The 21,721-nt window shown below is 49.7% G+C and overlaps 1 protein-coding gene across 8 annotated transcripts in view; it reads right to left on the bottom strand.

Moving 5' to 3' along the window:
* HIPK2 (homeodomain interacting protein kinase 2) overlaps positions 1 to 21,721 on the bottom strand; it is a 175,200-nt gene that overhangs the window by 101,333 nt on the left and 52,146 nt on the right. For all 8 annotated transcript variants that reach the window (XM_074315303.1, XM_074315298.1, XM_074315296.1 and 5 more), the window contains exon 2: positions 19,808 to 20,891. In XM_074315303.1, coding sequence (XP_074171404.1) covers positions 19,808 to 20,891 — 1,084 coding nt within the window. The remainder of the gene's footprint in view (positions 1 to 19,807; positions 20,892 to 21,721) is intronic.

Below are 21,721 nucleotides of genomic sequence, written 5' to 3'. Positions count from 1 at the left end.
GCTTAGTGGTTATACGATCATGAGCAGTTTCCTTAACCTCTTTGAGCCTGTTTCCTCAGCTATTAAACGGGAGTGATATCTCATTGCCAGAACTGATGTATGTAAAGTTCCTGGCACATAACAGACACTTAATAAATGGCAGCTCTAGTTATTATTTTAAGAACTCAATGAATACAGATAACAGAAGCCTTTTAACTTTGGAGCAAAGAGAATTAAACATCTAAATAGAACGCATCTCTGTATTTGAGCACATTTCATCACACTCGTGATAACCCTGAGGAATGGAGAAAAGGCTCTGCTGCAGAAAGAGCACACTTTGGTGGGAAGATGGTGCGTGTGGAAGACAGACACATTGGGTTCCAATCCCAGCAGCACTTGTGTCGCTCAACTGGTTTTCTGATACTTGATTTTCTCATCTACTAAGTGGGGATGATAATGGCTGCCACGAGGATTAAATGTGGGCCCCTGGCCTTTAGCAGGTGCTTATATTATTAAATGTCAGAGCCATCTCCCTGTGTCCCCTACTTTGTATCAGAAGGCAGTGGTGCGATGGTATCTTCTTGTTAGAGTGAAAACACGTTAAGCATGGTGTTGAAATGGATATGTGTCATCACTTGGAAAACTTACACACACAGTATATTCTTTATTCTCTAATACTGCGTGACTCTTGCAAACATTTCTGAAAACACCTGTATTCATCAGCGTACTAAGGCACAGCATCCAGCACACAGTAGGCACGCAGCTTGCTGCACGCTGCACACATGAAAAGAGCGATAACCCAACTCTAATAACGAGCAACTTCTACGTGCATAAGGAGCTCAGTCTTCCCTTGAAGCAATTAATTCTAAACTGAGAAAAAAATCTGGAATTAAAAAAGCAGGAACATACTTTCTTTCCCTATTCAATAAATAGCCAAGAATGGTTAAGTCTAAGTGTTGTGCGTTACTCAGTACTTTGGTTTCTCGCGTTTCTGTTTTGACCTGGCTAAAATAGACTATTTAATTTCGAGTTAGCAGAAATTCATTTGATCTTCCTGACTCATGAATCAAATCTATTCCATTATTATAAATCTACCCCACCTACAACTCTCACAGTCAGCAGTGCTTCGCTCTCCCAGAGACACACGCACTCCCACGCTCCACAAGACACCAGCTGGGTGGCGAGAGTGAGATTCTGTCACCTGGTCCAGTGACGAACACCCATCTCCACCACAAAGAGAATGTGACCGTGACACATCCCACCACACTCAGCTCAGAGCTCCACATGGTGCCCTCCGCCAGGGCAGGACCAAAGGCGCACGCAGAAGAGTCATATTTGCCCCAGTGAGGGACCACATCCTGTCTCTGGAGGCAGGCAGGGGGCCTGTTCTGGTCTCTCTGGGTCTAAAGGGCCACATGCCCCGTCCAGTGGTCTGGAGAAGCCTTCCGGTACCTGCTGGCCCAATCATTCCTGCACATTGCAGGGCCACCCATGGTCACGCAAGAATAGAGACGGATGGTAAGACAGGAGAATGGGGGAGGAGTGTCTGCTGTGGTTTGGTGCAAAGATGTCAGTGAGCGCAGGAGGTGGAGAATCGGGGCTCGGAGGCGCAGTGCGTGGGGAGGGAGGGCTCGGCACCACCGATGGGGCCTCCGGTGACAGTTACAATGTAAAACTTCACGGGCTCACCCCATTGTATATGGCCTGCCATGCCGACCGGCACTCCTCCTAGCTGGCTGCTCCTAAGCACACCCCTGCCTCTGGCTGCAAGGCTCACCATTTTGTCAAGAAAACAAAACGCCTGTCTAGAGCTCAGTGCACGGACTTTGCTCACAAACACCATCTCCATGAAAACCTAATAAAAAAGTAATAAAAGTGAAATATAGTGTATTAATATTCATACTGTTCTCCCACTGGCAGCAGCCTCATGTGTTCTATCATCGGAGGAGAAGGCTGCTTGCAGCTGGATTCTCAGAGCACAGGGTCCTCAAAGTGACCATGACAGCGGCAGCTCCAGAGCGCAGGGGAAAGCCTAACTAAAACTGCACGGCCGTTAAGAGGTCCAGAGCCACGTTTCGTCCCCAGCTAGCTGGGTGGCCTTGGGGGATTCACCACATCACCTCCTGGGGCCCCGCAACCAGAAATGGGGCTGATGACGCCAACCCCATGACGGGACGTCAGTGCTACAGGGAGAAAAACTTCTGTACTCATTCATGGTACAGAAAGGGATCTAGTTGAGCTTGAGGACATTAAAAATGTTTCAAGAGGCCAGAGGAAAGCAAAGGAGCAGAACAAACAAGAGCTGTTCCACGGGACGATTTGCCAGACAGTTTGTTACAAAGTTCCAGGTGGCCAAAGAAAAACCACTCGAGAGAAAAATTTAGGGAAGGGAGATCACAAATGGTCATGAAACATTGCAAAAAACGGTTTGGACAAATTACCCCAAATCGTGTCCGGGGAATAAAACGGCGACCAGAAAACAGAGTTTACTGAAACCTTATCCCACTGAACGCAACCTGACTTGGATCCCACAGGTTTCTAACTTTCCTTAATGATTCTCCCCGAGGGGGGGCCCACTTCAGATTCACCGTGGCTCACTGCCTGGCTTGGACAGGTGTCCTGTAAATGTTTCCTGAATGAAGTGGGAGGAAGAAAAGTAGGAGCAAATCAAGACGTGGAGAAGAACAGACATACTATGAATGCTTAAGACTTGGGAGGACGGGTCAGAGGACAGAAGTGTCCTGCAGACACACGGACACCAGGGCAGGATGGGTGCCTGGAAAGCAAGGCTCATGTAATGTTTGCTGGACTCTGGTTGGCTGTGTTGACAGGAGGAGGGAAACAGCCAATATGTAAATACACATGTGGCAATACGCAACCTTTTTTCCTCATGTAAAGGCCTGTGAGAAAAAAGTATAATTATCTATGTGGCAATCCAGAGTTGGGAAAGGGGAAACGGAGTCTTTACTGATTAGGGAAGATAGTCGATGAAAACACCCAAGAAAACCCAGGTACTTTGTACTTCCTCTAAACAGTAGGACAAAGAAAGGGTGTGACACAGGTGTAGGGAAGGGTGAAAAGGGTGAGGGGAGTCAAGAACAAGACTGGAGGGAACAAATGGCATCTCCCTGGAGGTGACACTCTATGGGTGACAGTGTCACAGCATGCTTCTCTTCAGAGAGGTTAATGTTTCTGTGCATTTCCAGGGGCCGGGCACTGCATGTGTGGGTTCCATTTAATCCTCACGCTTTTATAAGACAGCGTCATTATCTGGTCCCAATGCAGGGACCAGAAAGCTGAGGCACAGGGCAGCTTAGTAACCTGCCCGAGAACACATAGCCAGTAAGCTGCAGAACTGGAGTTCTCTTTCAGGTTTGCCAACTCTAAAATCAACTATACCATACACTTTAGAGATACTAAAATATCATAAACAAAATCTTTTTTTTTTCCCCCCCAGAAAAAGATTAGTCCTGAGAGACGGAGGGAGAGAGGGAGGGAGGGAGAGCTCACAAGTGGGCCAGAGGCAGCTGAGCCGGCTCTGGAACTCCTGGCCCACTGGGCACTGTGCACCTGTTCTTCAGGTAACATCACGTTCACCTGAGCAACACCGGCTTTCACTTTTACCTGCTGGCGTGCCCAGGGGCCTCAAGGAAAGCGAGGATAAAGCTATTCCTTTTCTTCCCAAGCCCAGGGGGGGAAAAAACAAACCAAAATTTACTTTAGTGTTTTAGCCTAGTACCAGAAAACTATAAATCATCCTAAAATATTTGCTTTTGTGAGGATTTTTAAAAATCAGTTCCTAGAGCCACTATACAAATACGGCTCTCAAAGCAACTCATATTCTAGCTGGCATTTTTAAACAGTTCTAGGTCCCACGGACAAACAAAGAAAAAAGGGCCTAAATCTCAGAGCCCAGTATAATCTCATCCCATGCCAACTTCTCAGCCTGAAAAACCTCTTTTTTTACTTTTGAATAATTAATTTATTGGGCTGAAATTCACATAAGACAAAATTAACCTTTTTAAAGTGAACTATTCTGTAACATTTAGTACATTCACAATGCTATGCAACCACGACTTCTATCTATTTCCAAAACATTTCCATCACTCTGAAGTAAAACCCTTCCCCCACCCCCCAGTTTCACCCCATTCCTCCCTGCTCCCTGCTCCTGACAACCACCAAATCTGCATTGTGTCTTTATGGAGTTCACCTATTCTGGACATTCCTTACAAAGAGCATCACACAACGTGTGACCTTTGGTGTCTGGCTTCTTTCCCTCAGCACGATATTTTGGATGCACCTCCACTCTGTAGCAGGTATCAGTACCTCATCGCTCTTCACAGCTGCCTAATATTCCATTGTGTGAATGTACCACAATTGGTTAAACATTCCTCCACTGATGGACATTTAGGCTGTTTTCATCTTTGGGCTGTTGTGATCACCGCTGCTATGAATGTCCAAGTATCTGTCTGAGTCCCTGTTTTCAGTTATTTTGGGTAAATACCTAGGAGTAGAATTGCAGGGATCATATGGTAATTTTGTGTTGAACCTTTTGAGGAAATAGCAAACTGTTTCCCATAGTGGCTGTACCATTTCACATCCCACTAGTAATGTATGAAGGTTCCTAAAAAAGTTCTTTTAAACATATCTAATTTAGAGGAAAAAAATTCCTGACATGATTTTCATGAATACTGACCTTTGTGGCACATGAAAAGCTTATGGGATTTACGTAACAGCTTTCGTCTCACAGGCCTTGTGAAATCTCTAATGCTCAAACCCCACTGTCAAGCATGGAGAATGTGTTAATCCCCAGAACGACACTGACGACATTTACAATCTAGCTGGTTGCCCAGGACTAAAACCCAGGACACAATTACAAAACAAATGTAAGTTCAAAAGTTCCATCAATTGCGAGGAGGCATAAAACACAGATTTTAAATGCAACAAGAATTTACAGCAGAGAGAGAGAGAGAGAGAGAGAGAGAGAGAGAGAGAACAGAGTGGCCAAAGAATGATGAATAGAGAAATGAAACCTGAGTAAGACCCTGAAAGACGGGTTTAATAAATAAAAATAAGCACGCAGAGCACTTAGCACGACAGCCCGCTTGGATCCTATCCAATGGCCTGCCTTCCGGAAGGGGGTGCCCTGGCTGATAATGCAGGGGGGCAGCTGGGCAGCAAGCACCCCAACCGGGAGACGTGAGGAGCTGGAACCCTCCACCTCTCTCTCCAGCCCAGGGCACCAGCTCGTTTCCCGAGGGCCTCAGGAAGCACATCTCCTGCAGAAGAGCTCTCCTTCCTGCTACCAAAGGCAAAGCTCTCCTGTTGCCTTAGAAATGTTCGATTTCTATGGCAAAACACACCTAGCACTTCTCCTGCTGTGCAGGCAAAGCGGAAAGTATTTCAGTGCGGTGAGTCTAGCTCGTGCAAGGAGGGATGATAAGATGAATGTGCATGAGGTCCCTCCCTGCTTCCTCTTTAGTACCTGGGGGCCGGGTCCGAGCTTACGCCGTGCGCCCCCTCCTTCCCCAGTCCGAAGTCAGACTTTGCACAGAGGAAGTTTATCAAAGGGCAGGTCGGCCCGCCCCCGCTGTCAGAGGGCAGGGTGGGGCCCGCGCCGGGAGGATGCGCCCGCAGGGGTCCCTCTGCACCGAGCTCCCGCGAGGTCCTTCCCTGCGCAAAAGCCCGGAGCACGTGAACTGACTGAGCACAGGAACTGACTGCTCCCAGCCTGGCATCGCAGTTATCTGCGTCGATCCTGCTTATGTTTGAGGGGTAAGCTTTTGGGGTCAAGGCTGAGCCGTGCCTGAATCCACCGCGACCCCAGGCTGCAGGGCGAAGCGCGGAGGTGCCGCACAGCCAGCCACAGCCAGCCACGCGCGCACTGAGGCGTCACACCCACGCCGCTGGGTCTCTGCCACAGCCTCGTTCATTTCAGAGTGGGCACAGAGGCAGCCCTGTCCAGCATGTCAAGGACACCACGTTTCACTTCCATCAGGACAAACAGGGAACAACATGCAAAACTGTGCAGTACGCAAATCCTGTGTCCATGCAGACCCCAGCACGGGACTCAACGTGAGGGGAAAACGAATCACCGCTCAGCGTATTGTACTCGCTAGAGGACAGGACACCCGCCTGTATGAGGGCGGGAGGGCAGGGGGAGGGCGGGGCGGGAGGGCAGGTGATGGCGAGGTAACTAACTGCTTAGATCAAACACATTCCGGGGCCTGTCCAGAGGAGCTTGAGGCTGTCCTTGTACATCCGTGAGATTTCTCCGCCCAGGGTTCTCAACATCCCTGGCTTTCCGGAGGGAGGCAGAAGTCGCCTGGACAGAGCGGGACACACAGGATGCACTCATGGCTTGGTCACTAGCATGTGGGTGACCCCAAAGCAAGGCACTGACCGCACAGTGAGATGCTGTAGGATGTACCCTCAGAGTTATAATGAAAGTCACATAAAGCCACGTTCCTAGAACACACAGAAAACGTGTCACCATCATCACCAAAGGCCCTGGGCAAATACAAACTTAGGTTTAGTTCACACAGAGAGCTATGCTCCCCATTTTCTAAATGTTTATTTTCTTCATTCTCTGAAATCTGCATTTTATAGTTAAACCTCCCACCCATGTCAGCCTATAAATGATCTTCCTTCTCAGTTCGTTTCTCACGTGAGACTTTCTCGACAGAATTCACCCCCAACCCCCATGGGAGGGGGTCTGGCCCACTTGGCACCTCTGCTAATTTCTTTGGTGCCTTCACATTCCTGAGGCTTTCACCCCAATGAGTGAGGCTCATTAAGAGTTGTTCTTTCCAAAGAAGCTGCACACGCCCCCAAAGCCAGGGTAGGGTCCCCTTGGTGTCTGCGGTGTCACACATGTACAGGTAGTGTGTGATATCACCTGCTGCATACAGCGCATAAAGCAAAGCAATGAGGTGAAGACGCGATCTTTCTGTACAAGCCACGCACAGAATATAACCATAAGAAGTTGGAAAAAATTTTTAATGGCACATTTCTCAGAGAAAAATCTATCTTCAGACTTACTGTTTCTGTCAGTGCCGGTAGAAGCCTCATTTGGATCTGCATGGCCCCAAACTGGGAGTTATGCACGAACACATTTCTTGCAGGGACAGCCCTGACATACGACAGTAAAGCAATTAACTGGCAACATTCTCAAAACTTCGATTTCCCTTCACTGTGTCCCCCAGTGTCTGGAGACTTCTCATCTACTTGTCCACCTGGCTTAGCATGGGAGAACTTCAGGAATACAAACAGGTGGAGGGAAGAAAAGAAAAAGGAAAAGCCAGAAATAGAGGAGGTGGGCAGGTCACGGTTAGGAAAAACATATTTACAGTCTGCACCGTGCAAAGACACAGAGGGGCTATGTGACGCCAAACACATGCTTCACACTTAGAGACCCTCACAATTTCCACCGTCCTGGTGTGGTCATCTGACCGGGCAAGCTGAGGAAAGGGCACCGAGACTCATGTCTCCTCTCACTTCCCGAGACTAGGCTGGTGGTGACTGGTCACTTCAGCTCCTGTAAAAATGGTAGATGACATCACCCTGGTTCTTTCACAGGGACTACGCACCAGACCCTGGTCCCAGGAAGTGTAGACATTTCTTGGAGATCAAATGGATGGATGAATGACTAACAAGGCAGATTACACTAAGTCCAAATGTTTCAAGGAACAAGAAATCACTTCCGATTGTGGCAAATTTGGCATGAGTTTCACAAAGGAAGTGGGGGCAGGGCTGGATTTAGGGGCCTGGGTGGGCTCACAGGAGGCTGGGTACTGAGGCCACATGGGGGGAAGGGAAGGCTGGGGCCCCAAGGTGAAGGACTTTCAATTCCAGGTTAGGAACCAGGATGTGAGAGCCAGAGCAGGGAACAGAGGAAAGTACACAGAATCAAGGCAGGGGCTTTAGGGAGTGTCTTCTGAGAAAGAAGAGGGAATATTTAAGAGCAAGGAAGGACAGTCTCAATGCTCCTTGGAACTAATGTAGAGTAGAGTGCAGCGGAGTGGCGTGATGGGTGGGTTCCGTGGCAAGGCCAGCGGGTGGGGTGGCCATGAGCTCACATCTGCAAACAGACGTCTCACTATTGGGAGAGTCACAGAAAACACGTGTCTTAAACTGGCTGCTCTGAGTTTCAGAGGACACCGTGAAATGACATTCATGTGCTGTTGACCCTCTTGCTTCTTCCAAGGAAACAAGCAAAAAGCTGTCAGTGCAGAGGGAAGGGATGGAACGTGGCTCTGCGCCCATCATGCGGCCTTGGGCCACGGCCCAATTATTGGGGTGCATGGCCCAGGTCACGCGGCTGGGAACTGGCCTCATCAAGCCTGGGATCACTGCGGAGGACGGAGAGGGGGATCCCTCTCCAAGCCCCAGCACTTAGAACACACACAAGATAACCCACTGCATCTAAGGTCATCCATTCCTACAAAAACCAGGAATAATCCATTCCTGCAAAAGCCAGCCACTTCTCTGTAAGAACCATGAAAGTCCCCTCAGCTGGGAGACTTGCTGTAGGACAAAGCTGGTTTTGGGAAAACGATTTTAGGGAAAGCTATGCTGTTTCACACGTGGGTGTGTTGGCTACAGTAATTACCATGGTATTACGGTACCAGAGTCAAGGGCAGGACCTGGAAGGCACAGTAATTTGGATAACCAAACTCCACCAAGATTTAGTCTGCTTTCTGGACTTCCAAAGGCTTGGCATTCAGAGGTTAATAGTTCATCATTTCTCCATTTCTGGCAGTCACTGTCCTTAACTTTTAGAGGACAAGTCCACGACCTACACATGCAACAGCATATAAAATAAAGAAACTGCCTGATAGCAATGCTTCCGTCATCAGCAGCTGTTTATTTCCCAGACTTGTTTTCATAGGTCCCCCTGTCTGGCTGTTTCCAGAAATGATTGTTACTCTGCTGGCCATCCTGTCACAGGATGGACAAAGATATCTCTTTTACCCAAGCACAACACAACAAAACAAAAACAGGAAGAAAAACTAGGCAAGATAAGGTTTAAGGGCTTAATATTATAATCAATTTCCTTAGAGGTCTTTAGGGGTAAATAGGTTTTAAATTAAAATTTTTTTTTTGAAATTTAACTTTTTGATGTAAATTCTAGGAGGTTTAGGTGATGCATAGATTTGGGGTACCACCACCACAATCAGGGCACAGAGCAGCCCCCCTCCCCAAGGTCTCCTGGCTGCTGCTCAGGGTGAATAGTTGGCTTTCACAAGTGAGAACATCTGACTCTCGGTGCCAGATCTATTTGTATTCTGGGGGTTCACACTTTGCACATTTCCATTTGCCAATATAAGTTCTAATTTACAAAGAGAAGAGGACTAGAACTTCTTCCCTGGAGGTCACTGGACGACAAAGAAGTGGCACCAAAACACTTTTGTTTTATGGTCAACACTTTCATGTCGTGATTGGAAAGTACCCCTCCCCAGTCACATGAATCAGGACGAGAAGGGGTTCCAGACACCAGGACCAGTCTACTTGCTGCCACTCAACGTGCACACTCAACACACACCCCACACACATGCGCTGCCTTCAGGGGTGTCTAGGTAGTGAGTCTTCCATCACCCCAGTCTCGGCTCCTCAACCCTCTGAGGTCCGTGGAGATGGAGTGGATGCAGGAATCACAGCAGGTGTCCAACGCAATATAACTTCAGGAGCTTGCGGTGCCCCGCTCCCTCTCCCAGCCCAAAGAGTGGGGGCTTCACAGCTCAGCTTCATGTTACCGGCGGCAGCAGGAAGGTGTTGGGCCATGTCCTCAAGTCAAGAGTGGTGCACCCACCTTTCTCGCCAGGTCTCCCTCCTGGCTCAGGGAAGAGACGTCAAGAGAGGTCGCTCCTCTCCTAACATGTTAACCCTTTCACTGTTGCTCTGGTCAGTTCCTTCCCGACACCAGAGGAAACCCAGTAAGCACACTCCCACCACACAGGCAGGCCCTCGGCAGTGACGACGCACTGAATGGAAGTAGAGTGTCTACAGAGATGAGAAAGAAACGAAGCAGGATCCCAAGAAGCTTGGGAATGCCGCAGACGTGGACAGCTAATAACCATACAGGCCAAACAAAAGGAACGCCACACCAGAGGCACGTGAACTGTGAAGGGAGCGCAGGGGAAAGTGCGGTGGTGGTCAACGATATACAGGCCTAGTGCCAGGCAAGGCGCACGCAGGTGAGTCACACACGTGCGGCTATGTCATTCCGTCCTATAACAACCCCAGGAACTGTTGTTACGTCTCTTATACAAGAACAGAACAGTGAGCCTCAGAGGGGTTTGGGACCTTGCCTGAAGTCACACAGCTATAAACTAGCAGAGCTAGCATTCAAATCCAGGTGTGTCTGCCACATGAAGTGATGAAAGTAAGAACAATGATAACAGTGGGTAGTAAGAACAGTAATAGCAGCTAAGATTTATTGAGCGCTTGCCATGTGCCAGGCACATGTTGAGTGGTGCACAGCTAGCCTCATTCTCCACAGGAAATCTCGGTTCATTCGGCTCCTAAGTGTGAACACAAAGTTACGGGGCACATGTCTGGCATGTCCACGAAGGCTCGAAAACAGAAAAGCAGGCCCGAGGTGAGAGGCCCGAGGATGGCGCTGTCTTCACAGCCTCAAGGTTTCCAGTCAGGGCTTCATGCTGCAGAAGCCACTTCTAATCGCCTGTACAGGGAGAATGGGACATGACAGATGTTGGCTGATTTCAGGGAACTAATCTGTTAAATGCTGACTCCGCTGTCTTCAGGTTTTAAATTGAAATCTCACAGGTGGAAAGGCATGATGGGAATGAACATTTTTGGTGAGATGTTTATGTTCCCCAAGAGGCGGATGTCGGGGGCCTGTGTGATCCAGGGCTTGGAAACGCCGGATGCTGTGTGCCCAATGTTTAGGTGAACTGTGAAAGGACTTGTATGAAAGGCTACAGGAAACCAAGCATGTGAGGGCTTCTGCTGTGTGACAGTGTGAGCTGAGCTAGAGACATATGAGGCCACTGGTACCAGTCATTCACTCATTCACTCACTCACTCACTCACTCACTCACTCACTCACTCACTCACTCATTCTACAAAGGGGCCCTGGGGAATGGTATTTACAACAACTATTGAGCACGAACAGAGAAAACATGGAAGAGGAGTTTACCTCCACCTCCCTCCACTGTTTCTGACAAACTCTTATTTCAGGCCCTCAGGTACCTCCCCTGCTCAGGTGTTCTCTTTCAAAGCCCAACCTGTCTCCCCCCTCTCACTGCAGGCTAGCCAGATAAAAAAGGAGGGTGGGGTAGAGGCAAGATTCATTATTTTTAGCTTTTATGTCAGATCCCCAACTCCTAAAACAACAAAGTTTAGAGTTCAACTCTGAATTCTGAGCGGACAGTCCTTAAGTTTGTCTAAGAAGGCATTTCCCCTTCATTCTCTTTCCATTTAAAGATGCCACACATGTAACTGGTGGGGAGGACAAAGATGGATGTCCCGGGCATGGTGATGAAGCTGACACTGGGGTCTCCCGGGAGGCATGCTGCCCTCCCTCTGACTTCAGGGTCTGTTCTGGGCACCATATCACCTTGCTTTGTGCTTCCTGGGCTCCTGAGTCTGCTCAAGCCCACCCAGACCTCGCACAAGCTCTGCCCACACAAAGGCACAGGGCAGCTAACACCGATGGCCCTCGGCCCTCGGCCCTCGGCCCCGGGGGAATCAGAGCCCCACCTTCCGCCCTTCTGATGCCCTTGGAGGTAGAATGGAGCAGCTCCCTAATTCCTTCTGGCATTACCCTCCCCGTTCTCTTACTCCTGCTTCCTGAGACCTTCTCCCAAACAGACTCCCTGCTCCCAAGCACTATCGCAGGCTCTGCTTTTGGGGACACCCATCGAAGATGATTGCTTCCATAACGTCGCCATCACCATCTCTGCCCAGGAACCAACAGCCCTGATCCTCCATCGCCTTTAAGACCCCAGGGGCCGAGGGAGAAAGGAAACTTCACAGCTCAGCAAGCCTGTGGCTGGGAGCTCACCCCTTCTTCTCTGGGGAGCTGGTGAGGGAAGGAGGGGGAAAGGATGACCCAAACTGTGCCAGCTGTGATGCAGAGACCCACTGTCATGGGGAGGCCAAGGGCAGGAGGGAGAGGGGCCATTCACTGGGGACAGCACTCAGGACTTAGAACATACACGTGGCCCAAAGAGCCAGGGAGAATGAGCAGCCATTCCAGGGGGCCACGTGGTGCCTTCTCAGTTTAATGCTCGCTGCTATGCCGGGCGGACGAGGACAGCGATGGCTGGCACACCCAAGCCCTGGCTCCCCAGGGGCAGCTCATTCGAGTACAGATTTGGGGCAGAACTGCAGAGCTGAGGGCACTCCTACTCGCTTCTTGGAGCCTCAGCACAAAGCACAGTTGTCTGGCACATCTCCGGAATTCAAAAAATTACTTGTTCGATGCATGAACGAGGCTGAAAGCCCCAAACCCCGCTGAGGCTACAGGGAGAGCTCGATAGCTGCTTCAGTGCTGCATCTACGGCCAGTCAGGCAGAAAGTAACACACACGCGTGTCTCCCCGGCTGTTCGTCTGCTCCCCCGCTGCCACCGGACTCCTATCCTCTCCTCCAAACGACCCCCTCGCCAGGTCACCGACCCACAGGGCTGCTCCTGTCACGCTCACCAACTATTTTTGGATCTTCACTGTTACCACCGCTGGGCTGCAAGGGGTTTGGCCACAAGCAATGTAACAACTGGGCCCCATGGAGGGGCCGTCAACCACTCGGATGAAAGAGGAGCTCGATGCCAGGCTGCCACCAGCAGCCCCGCTGCGCCCACCTTGACAGGGCACTTAGTACATCCCCTGCGGGCGATGGACTCTGGAATCCAAGCTGCCTGGAGCACCAGTTCTCAAAGGAATAATAATAACAATGCCAGCAGGAGGAAACTTCTGGAGGTGAAGGAACTGTTTAAGGCATAGATGGTGGTGATGCTTTCATGGATATACACTTATCTTCAAACTCACTGAGTTGTGCATATTAAATACGTACAGCTTTTCGTATGTCAATCATATCTCAATGAAGTGAAAAAGAATTAGCTGCGGAGCTTGTTTAAATGTATGTCACCTGGCCCCACCCCAGGGGCCTGTTCCTTACATTTGTTTTACAACTGAGGAATCTCCATTTTTAACAAGTACCTGGGTGATACTGGGGCAGGAGGGTCCTTGGTTCACACTTTGAAAATGACTGGTTCATACCTTGAGCCCACGAGTGGGTCCAGCCCTACTGTCCTCAGGTCTGGGGACACGGAGTTGGAGCTCTGCACCACGGCAGAAAATTGGGCCAAGTTTCTGGGGCACTCACACACTTTTGTATCTGGGCCCTCAGGTTGGCTCAGGCGACCTGTAAATGTGTGAGGTATTTCAACGTCTTTGAAGGTGTGAGTGTGTGTCCTTGCGTGTTTGTTGCATGTGTCTGTGTGTCTCCCTCCGCGTGGTGGGCGTCTGTGCATGTCAGCATCTGTTACAGATGAGAGTTAGCTTCTGTCACCAAGATGCTCACAGCACACCTATGCCTGCCGATGTCACGCATGGGTTTATATTGTGTCACCTGAGTGTGAGCACACGTGCATGTAGGGGGGGCTGCGGACACACACTCAAATACACACAGGACTTCCAACTTCAGTTATTTCACAGGAAAGAAAATTTCAATTGTAAATTATTTCACTGCACAACGCAAGGTCCAAGAGATGAGTCAGGGAAAACTGAAGACAGTAACTCAGGTAACTCATTCCTTCTCCCCAGAAAATAGCTGCAACCCTGAAATCTTTCATGTCTTTATAACCATCTCTCTGGTTATAACTCTGGTTATAACCATCTCTGTGGTGAATGAGATTGGCAGTGGGTTGAATAGTTCATTTAATATCCTCAAGTGTAAAATAGCGACTCTTCCTGTTGTTTGTATTAGTAACACAAGAGAAATTAATTTAAAAAGTTAACGGCTGCAATGCAGTATCTCACTTTCGGCTCTTTTCAATAAAACCTAACTTCTAGTCAGTCACCTTCCATACTTTATAGTCTGCAGAAGCTGTGCCATTTTTGAAACTACTCATGTTTATGGCTTTACAGAGCTATGGCCCTTTTCTGAAGTGACGTAGACCGCAGGGACGCCTTGGACATGTTGCGGTTTGGTTCCCGACCACCGCAATGAAGGGAGTCTCGCACTGACGAGACTCGTAATCATTTTGCTGGTGGAGGGTCTTGGCTTCAATTCATAAAACACACATCTGTGAAGCACAATAAAGCAAAGTGAAATAAAACGAGGTCTGCCTGTCAGGCACTTTGGCATATGCCATGTGCCCTGTTGATGGGGAGGAGATCATGGAGGGGTCCCAGTTTGGACTAATGTGGCCAAGGCCAACCCACAGGACATAAAAGTGTCCTTTGGCCACAGACTAAACTCTGGCCAGAGGACAAAATGGTCTCATATACACAGGCCCTGGCCGTAACGGGTTCCAATTCAGGAGTGTGGATGGCTCACAGTTGACATTCTACCAGTAATGACTGAGTGGAACACAGTTAGCTGGGGACACATATGGCCAGAATTGAGCTAAGGTGTCTCAATGCTCCTTCCAGAGTCTATTACTGGATAGCAGTGGTGGGATTTGAAACCAGGTCCTGAAGAGACCAGAGCTTCAGAACTGTGCCTCAGAGAAAGCCAAGTCAACAAACAAACAACAATTCCCTCTACGCCCATTCTGTAACCGTAGTACCAGAAAAGTGAAAAGCACTATAAGTGCTCACTTATACTAGTGGGGGGGTTGGGGGGAAAGAATCCCCCATCATAATCTACGGCCTTTTCCCTTTACTCCTGAGTAACTACTATTGTCTCCTAGCCTCTGGGATTCTCCCCAACTGAAAAAAAATGTGTGTTTTTTTTTCCATTTTAATGGATTAGTCTCATTAATATCCTTAACTTTGTTAAATTACTCCTTGTTAAACCCTAGCCCCTCAAGCCTACATCAAAATTGCCATTGTCAGACCTCCCTCACCTAACGCTCATTTTCCAGCCGAGGTCTTCAACTCCCTCCAGGTGACACTGTCATTTCCCTCATCTTCCCTTCCTTACTCCAATCTCCATGGCTCCCAGGTCCCCCCACTTCCATTTCTCATTTCCTTTTAGACCTACCTCAAGGTTCCTTCAATGTAGCTCTTGATCTATAAACCATCCCTATTATCCCATTTACAAAATCTGTGTCCTTGACTTGAATTTCTTTAACTGGTTTTTCTCATCATTTGTTCTCCAGTCTCAATGAGTGTTCGCTGATTGAGAAAACATTTGCGACATCAAAGCATCGGAATGACACTTTAGGCCATCTGTGTCTTTTAACCACCTAAGAGAGACCCTAAACTCAAGAATAGAGCTCATGCCTTATCATGTACCCCCGACAATGGAGGTGATAAGGACACCGCAGGTACCCAATGAATGTCTGATGAGTTGAGCTGAACTAAAATATACCTCTACTCTCACCTAAAAGGACCATGGACTCAACTTGTAGTGTCTGTAACCAAAAGAATCAGACAAGAAAGGTTAGATTATTCTGAAAAAGTAGATGACTGGCCATTTTTTTATGTCCTAAATTTTTATGCCCATTTATTTTTTCGGGGGTCCTAGTAATGGCCTTAAGCATTTCAAACTATGTCTAATAGACAAAAGTATTTTGAATGGCCCAGAGCAGAAACAAAAAAAATCTACGCATTTTAATCTCTATCTTCTGCCTGAATGGCATGCCTTTTTGTTTGCTTTTCCTGAGAGTGGAGCTTAACGTTGGGTTTTCAGTTTGCTGGTCACACTGAGTGTGGAAATATACCCACATTCATGTATTGCTTGCTCCAAAAAGTAACTGGCATCAGTGCAGAATCAAACAGGGAAATGGCTGCGGCTTCCAAGGTGAGCTGAGTAAACAGGATTACCTACAGCACCACCACACCTCCAGTGCCTGTGTGGGGGTGGTTTTCTTTTTTTGGGGGGAGGGGGTTGGGGGCGGGTGGAGATTCCGGTGCAGTGGGTCTGGGGCAGGACCCTGGCGGTAATTTGTTTTTAACAAGCTCTCCAGGTGACTCGTATGCATAAGAGAGCCTGAGAACCAGGGCAATGTGACACTTAACTATGTACCTGACCTTCCCAGCCTCAGACCTAAAAAACTAAAAATACACCCTTTGTTTCCTGAAAAACACACAATCAGACTCGCCTCACAGAATACCTACAGCCAGTGCCCCAACCTCAGCCACGCAAATGCCTAACAGCTGGGGAAACAGTTCACTGCCGGCGACACCACCTACCTTTCCAGGTGCCCCAGGCTGGGGACAGGAATTTCTCTTTATATCACAGTTTCCATGTCGCTAGGTAGGACCGAGGGTGGGATGAGACATTTATTACTGTCCCATTTAAAACAGGGAGGGGCATGTAAGTGTTCTCCCCTTTGAAAGTGAGAGGTCCTGGGATGCACGGAGCTGAGACACAGGGGGACGCGGGGTGGGGGTGGGGGGCCAGGCTCTGCCTGCGGTCAGGTACACAGTGAGGCTGCCTCTCCACAGGCAGCTCAGACACACTCTCTCAAGATGCAGCTGGAAACACCTTCCTTCTCAGATTAACAATGGACAATTGAACAGCTGCCCCCATCCCCCCCGCAAATGAGCCGCAAAGCCATGGGGAAAACCGACTTGATAAATGTGGCCTGGAGGTGGCTGTGCCACACAGCTAGGGCTAACGCACTAGAGCTGGAGACCGCCCTCAAACACTCGGGTTGCTCTGTATGGCCGCAAGCTACTGGGCTCAGACCAGGCCAGGGGGAGAAACAGGACGTGGTAACCAATTTTGAGATGAAGCATCACTTCAGGCAGAAAAACTAGGCTGGATTTCATGTTGACTGTGCCCTTGAAACCAGAGCTGGGCCCCGGGGCCTCCATGAGGACCTGCAGGCCAGAATGAACACTTGCCTTTTTTGGCCAAAGCGACCGTGAAGAGAAAGGGCATCCTCCTCAGAATGTTAGGCAACAGTCACTTCAGGCTTAAAGGCAGGGGCTAATACAGCACCAAGAGAAAGGGCCTCGGGAGGGAAGTGAGGTGGCAGGGGCGGAAGTGGAAAATGGAAGGTGGGAGATGAGAGCTAATGTAAAATCTGGGGGTGTCAGCAAACAAGCCTTCACCACCCTTCAGAGGTGTTTCTTCTGCCCCCCCAGACTTCCTGAGGAGGGTCCCCGGCACCAGGGCACCAAGGACAGAGCTGAAAGCAAAGTAAAACTGGAGAGTCCATCTGTTGGGGCAGGAGTTGGGTGTGTCACAGGGGTACGAGGTGAGAAGATGAGAGTGCTTGAGAATCCCAAAGTCCACTTGACTCATCAAGTTTTCTCTAAGTAGACATTGCCTTTTAAATGGAGTTTTAAAAAGCCATTTGACAAGGCACCACGCTCAATTTTTAGTAACTTGAATAATGCTGGTATCTGTTCATGAAACAATTCAGGATAACTAAATCATAAAAGTCCGACCAGCCCGCGTTTGCTGCAGTTCGCCCTAAATTCCCCCAAGACCTAGGACAAAGCAGTCTTTGCCATGCTCAGAGCACCTAAATAGAAGGTGACAACAGCAGCGGCGAGTAGGCACTGGCTCCCCCTCCAACAGGCTGGTGACCTGTGGTGACGCCCCAGAGCGGGCTTTCAGACACTTTCTAAGGAGAACCCGTGCTGTTCTCCTTCTTCCACCCCTCCCCCAGGGCCCATGCAGGGTGCTCGCCCCCTCCCTGCAAGCCCAGGTCTACCTTCCGCAGGGGCCACAGCCCTGAGCTCTGCGCTTCCCTCTCCACGTAGCTCCGTAGGTCTGACCAGAAACGCCTGGCTCCGGGGCACAGGGACCGCAGCAGACCACAAACGCTAAGAAATGAGTGCGTGGGGGGCGTGGGCGATCAGGAGGCTCCTCCCCAGACCCGTAGGTGCACCTGAACTTAGCGCGAAAGGACTGGCTGGGGAAGGGCGGATGCAAGAGCCTAGGACAGAGCAGCTGCAGCTCTTTAGGAAAGGCCTCCCAAAGAGAGGGTGGGCCAAGGCAGGGAGAGAATAGCACAGGTGGAGGGACCAGAGACCAGTGGGCCAGGATGAAGACCAGGAAGGTGAGAGAGGCCTTTGGGGGCCGCATCTTGTAGGTTGTCTACCGAGGCCACAGGTTGAGAGGTGGGGTGGGAGGAGATCTCTGAAGTCCTGTCTGGGGCCAGGCCTGGCCCGAGGGTGAGGAGTCAGTAAACAAGGGGAGCTGGTTGTAGAGGTCCGGAGGTCGGGCCAGCTGTGCCCACCCAGCTCTAGCACCTTTCCCAGCCTTTCCTCCGGGGCCTGCAAGGAGGTATGGAGACAGCACAGCCACAATCAGCGTGGCAGGCATGCGTGAGTCCTGCAGTTCTGGTTTTACTGCCTACATGTCAGCCTCTTACATGTGTCATCAGCCCCATCTTCTCATGAGAGTTTGGTTTCATTTCTTGCCAACTTCCATTTTCACTGGACTGTTCAACATCACCTCAAACACAGCCCATCACTGTCTCCGCCGAATGGACTGTCTTGCTTCCCATTCTATCCACTCCTTCGGTGCGCCCGCCCTGTGCAGGGCACGGAGCAAAGCCCTTAAGCTGTGTCACAGCATGCCAGCATCCCAACAACCCCACAGGCTGCTGGTGACTGGACCTTCCCAATTTACGGGTGAGGAAATGGAGGTGCAGAGAAATCAGGCAACAAGCCCAAGCTGCACAGCTTAGCGAATACGCGGAGCAGGGTCAAACCCAGGTTTTCCTGGCTCCAAAGCCGGGGCTCTCAGCTGGGCCCCACCAGAGCACTGGTTCTCAGAAAAGCTGTTAAAAACATCCACAAGGCCTCTCCCCTCCTCCCCTTGAGATGGTGATTCAGTTTGTGGGGACTGAGAGCCAAGGGAGGTGATTTTTCAAAGCCCCCAGGTGATTTCCACGTGTAGCCAGGGTGGGAAGCACATGCTAGAGGCTCTCGGATGGCGAGGGCCTTCCGTCTGCTGTCGGGGCTATATTCTGGTAGCAGCACTGGGCCTGGCTCACGGTGGAAGTGAAATACATCCTGCTGAATGAGTGAAGGAAGGAAAGTTTTGAACTTCCCTATGCCCATCACCTGCCCAGCATCTGACCCCCAGACCTGGCATTCTCTCAGCACAGAACATGCCGACGGGCCCTAGGCTAGACTCTGCTCTCTGATCCCTCCTCCACAGGCTGTAAACTCCATCTTCTCAGAGCATCTCTTTCATCCTGGCACTTCGTGTTCAAGTGCCTCAGTGCTTGCTCCATGTTTAAGGACACAGTTGCAACCCCTTAGTCTGGTATTGAAGACCACCTGGTCCCAACCTATCGTTGCAATCACAGCTCGCACCACCCACAGATTCTCTGTTCTGGCCAGGTGGGTGCCCTCGTCTTGCATTTCTGCTGGAGTAACGTCAATACTGCACGTTGCCCCCTCTCTTCCACCCATGTCTGGATCCTACCATCCAGGAGGACCAAACTCCTGCTTTGCCTCTGTTCTTTGCTTCACCCCAGTCCCCATGAGGCCCTTGCAACTCTGAAATCTATGCCAAGAATCTTACTTGGCTCCATTCTGACATGGCTTCTAATCATCATTGCCACGAGCACATGTCCTAACTTCCCAACTAAATTAGGATCACGCAAGGGCAGCAACTGCCGGCACAGCATTTCAGCAGCTTCAACAGGGACGAGCCCTGCACATTTGCTGTGAATGCCCCTGGGCACTCAGCGTCTCCTGTCTTGGTGCAATCGGTCGGTCTTACCTGTAGTATCTGGACTGCAAGTAGGTGGAACACACAGCCTTGGACACGTGACTGGCTGAACCGAAGTCGATGACCTTTACTCGGTACGGCTGTCTAGATGGATCCACCAGCATGATGTTTTCCGGTTTGAGGTCGGCGTGGATCAGACCGAGGCTCTTGAGTTTCATCAGGGCTGTGGCCACCTGCTGCAGGACCGGGCGAATGTACTTGAGGGGCAAAGGGCTGAACTTGTTCTGCTTCAGGAAGTCATAGAGGTTCTGCTCCAGCATCTCAAAGACCAAGCACGTGTGATTCTTGTGCTGAAAGCACTCGTAGGCCCGGACGAAGTTGTAGTCGTCGGCACTCTCGGTGCTCAGGCGGGCCAGAATGCTCACTTCGATCTGACCTTGCCGGGCATAGGACGGGTGGTTCTTCAGGATCTTGATGGCCACGATCTCATTGGTGCCCCGTTTCCAGCACTTGACCACTTGCCCAAACGTCCCTCGGCCCAAGAACTCTAACACTTCATATGTGTTGGTCATGGAGCACAGCACCTCATGCTGGACCAGCTGGTAGTCACCCTCACTGTTGGAGCCACTGTTTTTGGAGGTGGCAGTTGACGTGGTGGCAGTGGCTACGGTGGCCCCACTGGCATTGTTCTGAATCATGGGTGGATGCTCTTCGATGATCTGCACGCTGCTTGTGTTCTCAATCTCCTCACTCTTCCGCTTGAGTCCACATTTTTGGTAGGTATCAAGAAGGCTCACAGTGCTTCGACGCATTAGGTTATGGGGTCCACCGAGGACCTGCCCAGTGGCAGAAGTGCTGCTGGCTGATGTTACGACTATGTGCCCGGTGCTTCCTGGGAAGATGATGGTCTGCTCGTAAGGTAGGCTTGGGTTCGGGATGGGCAAGGAGGTGCTAACGGTTGTGGTGGCTGGCTGACAAGGTGGTACGTTCTTGCTCTGGCTATACACTTTGCTGTGGGAGCCGTACCCAGTCATGTCCCAGTTGGAACTCGGCTCTACTTTCAGTTTCTTCACACTACAGAAGGCACTTGATTGAAGGGTGTGAGGGGAGAAAACTTGCACATGTGAGGCCATACCTACAAGACAAAGAAAGGGAAAAATAAATCCTGTGGTCACCATGGCATGAATAAACTCAATAGATGCATTTCTGTTCTGACTGGTGGCTTGGATCCTACAGGGTATTTTCCTACCACTTCAAAGCAAGGTTGGAAAAGTGGATCTATTCCACCCAGAAGCACATTCCGGTCACTCAGTTTGTGAGGCCACGTAGTTCCCGTGTCCTACCTGCCACTGTTAAGAGGGCGAGAGACTTGTAGAGCAGAGCCAGGAATACAATCAGAACTAAGACACAGAATTTCAAAGTCAGGACTTTGTTCGTTACTTATTATTTTGTACATATTGTTGGTGATAGAAACGAATTCTTCCTCAGTTCTCACTGGGTTACAATCCTACTAAAACTGAAGACTGTATCAGGTGGCCCAGTTAACTGCTATGTGACTGTTATGTATGTTGTCCTACATGGTCAGCTACTCCTTGGCACACACCCTCACTATCTAGTTCACGGTTGAAGAAACATCTTCCCACATAGGTCCAACCACGGAGCCACTCACGATCTGATAGCTTCTGGATGAACTATAATTACTTCTGGATCTTAGTCATCGAAAATGAATTCTGCAGGGCTGAGAAGATCAGCAGTTGGTCTGATGTTTTCATTTACATAGTCTAAAACATTCTATTAGCTTTCTGGGGGGTGGGGGAGTGGGTAGCACAATTCAGGGGCTCTATTCACTAATTTTTTTTCTGCTAAGTTCATATATCAATAAATTTGTCTAGAAAGTACTATGGTTTCATACATTTCACCCACCATTTAGATAATCTCAGAAATCTATGAGAGCATAACTCTGGA

The sequence above is a fragment of the Rhinolophus sinicus genome, linkage group LG11, assembly GCF_036562045.2.
Source record: "Rhinolophus sinicus isolate RSC01 linkage group LG11, ASM3656204v1, whole genome shotgun sequence".
Lineage (NCBI taxonomy): Eukaryota > Metazoa > Chordata > Mammalia > Chiroptera > Rhinolophidae > Rhinolophus > Rhinolophus sinicus.
The sequence above is the reverse complement of the archived record's forward strand: the minus strand, read 5'-3'. Positions and strand labels throughout refer to the sequence as shown.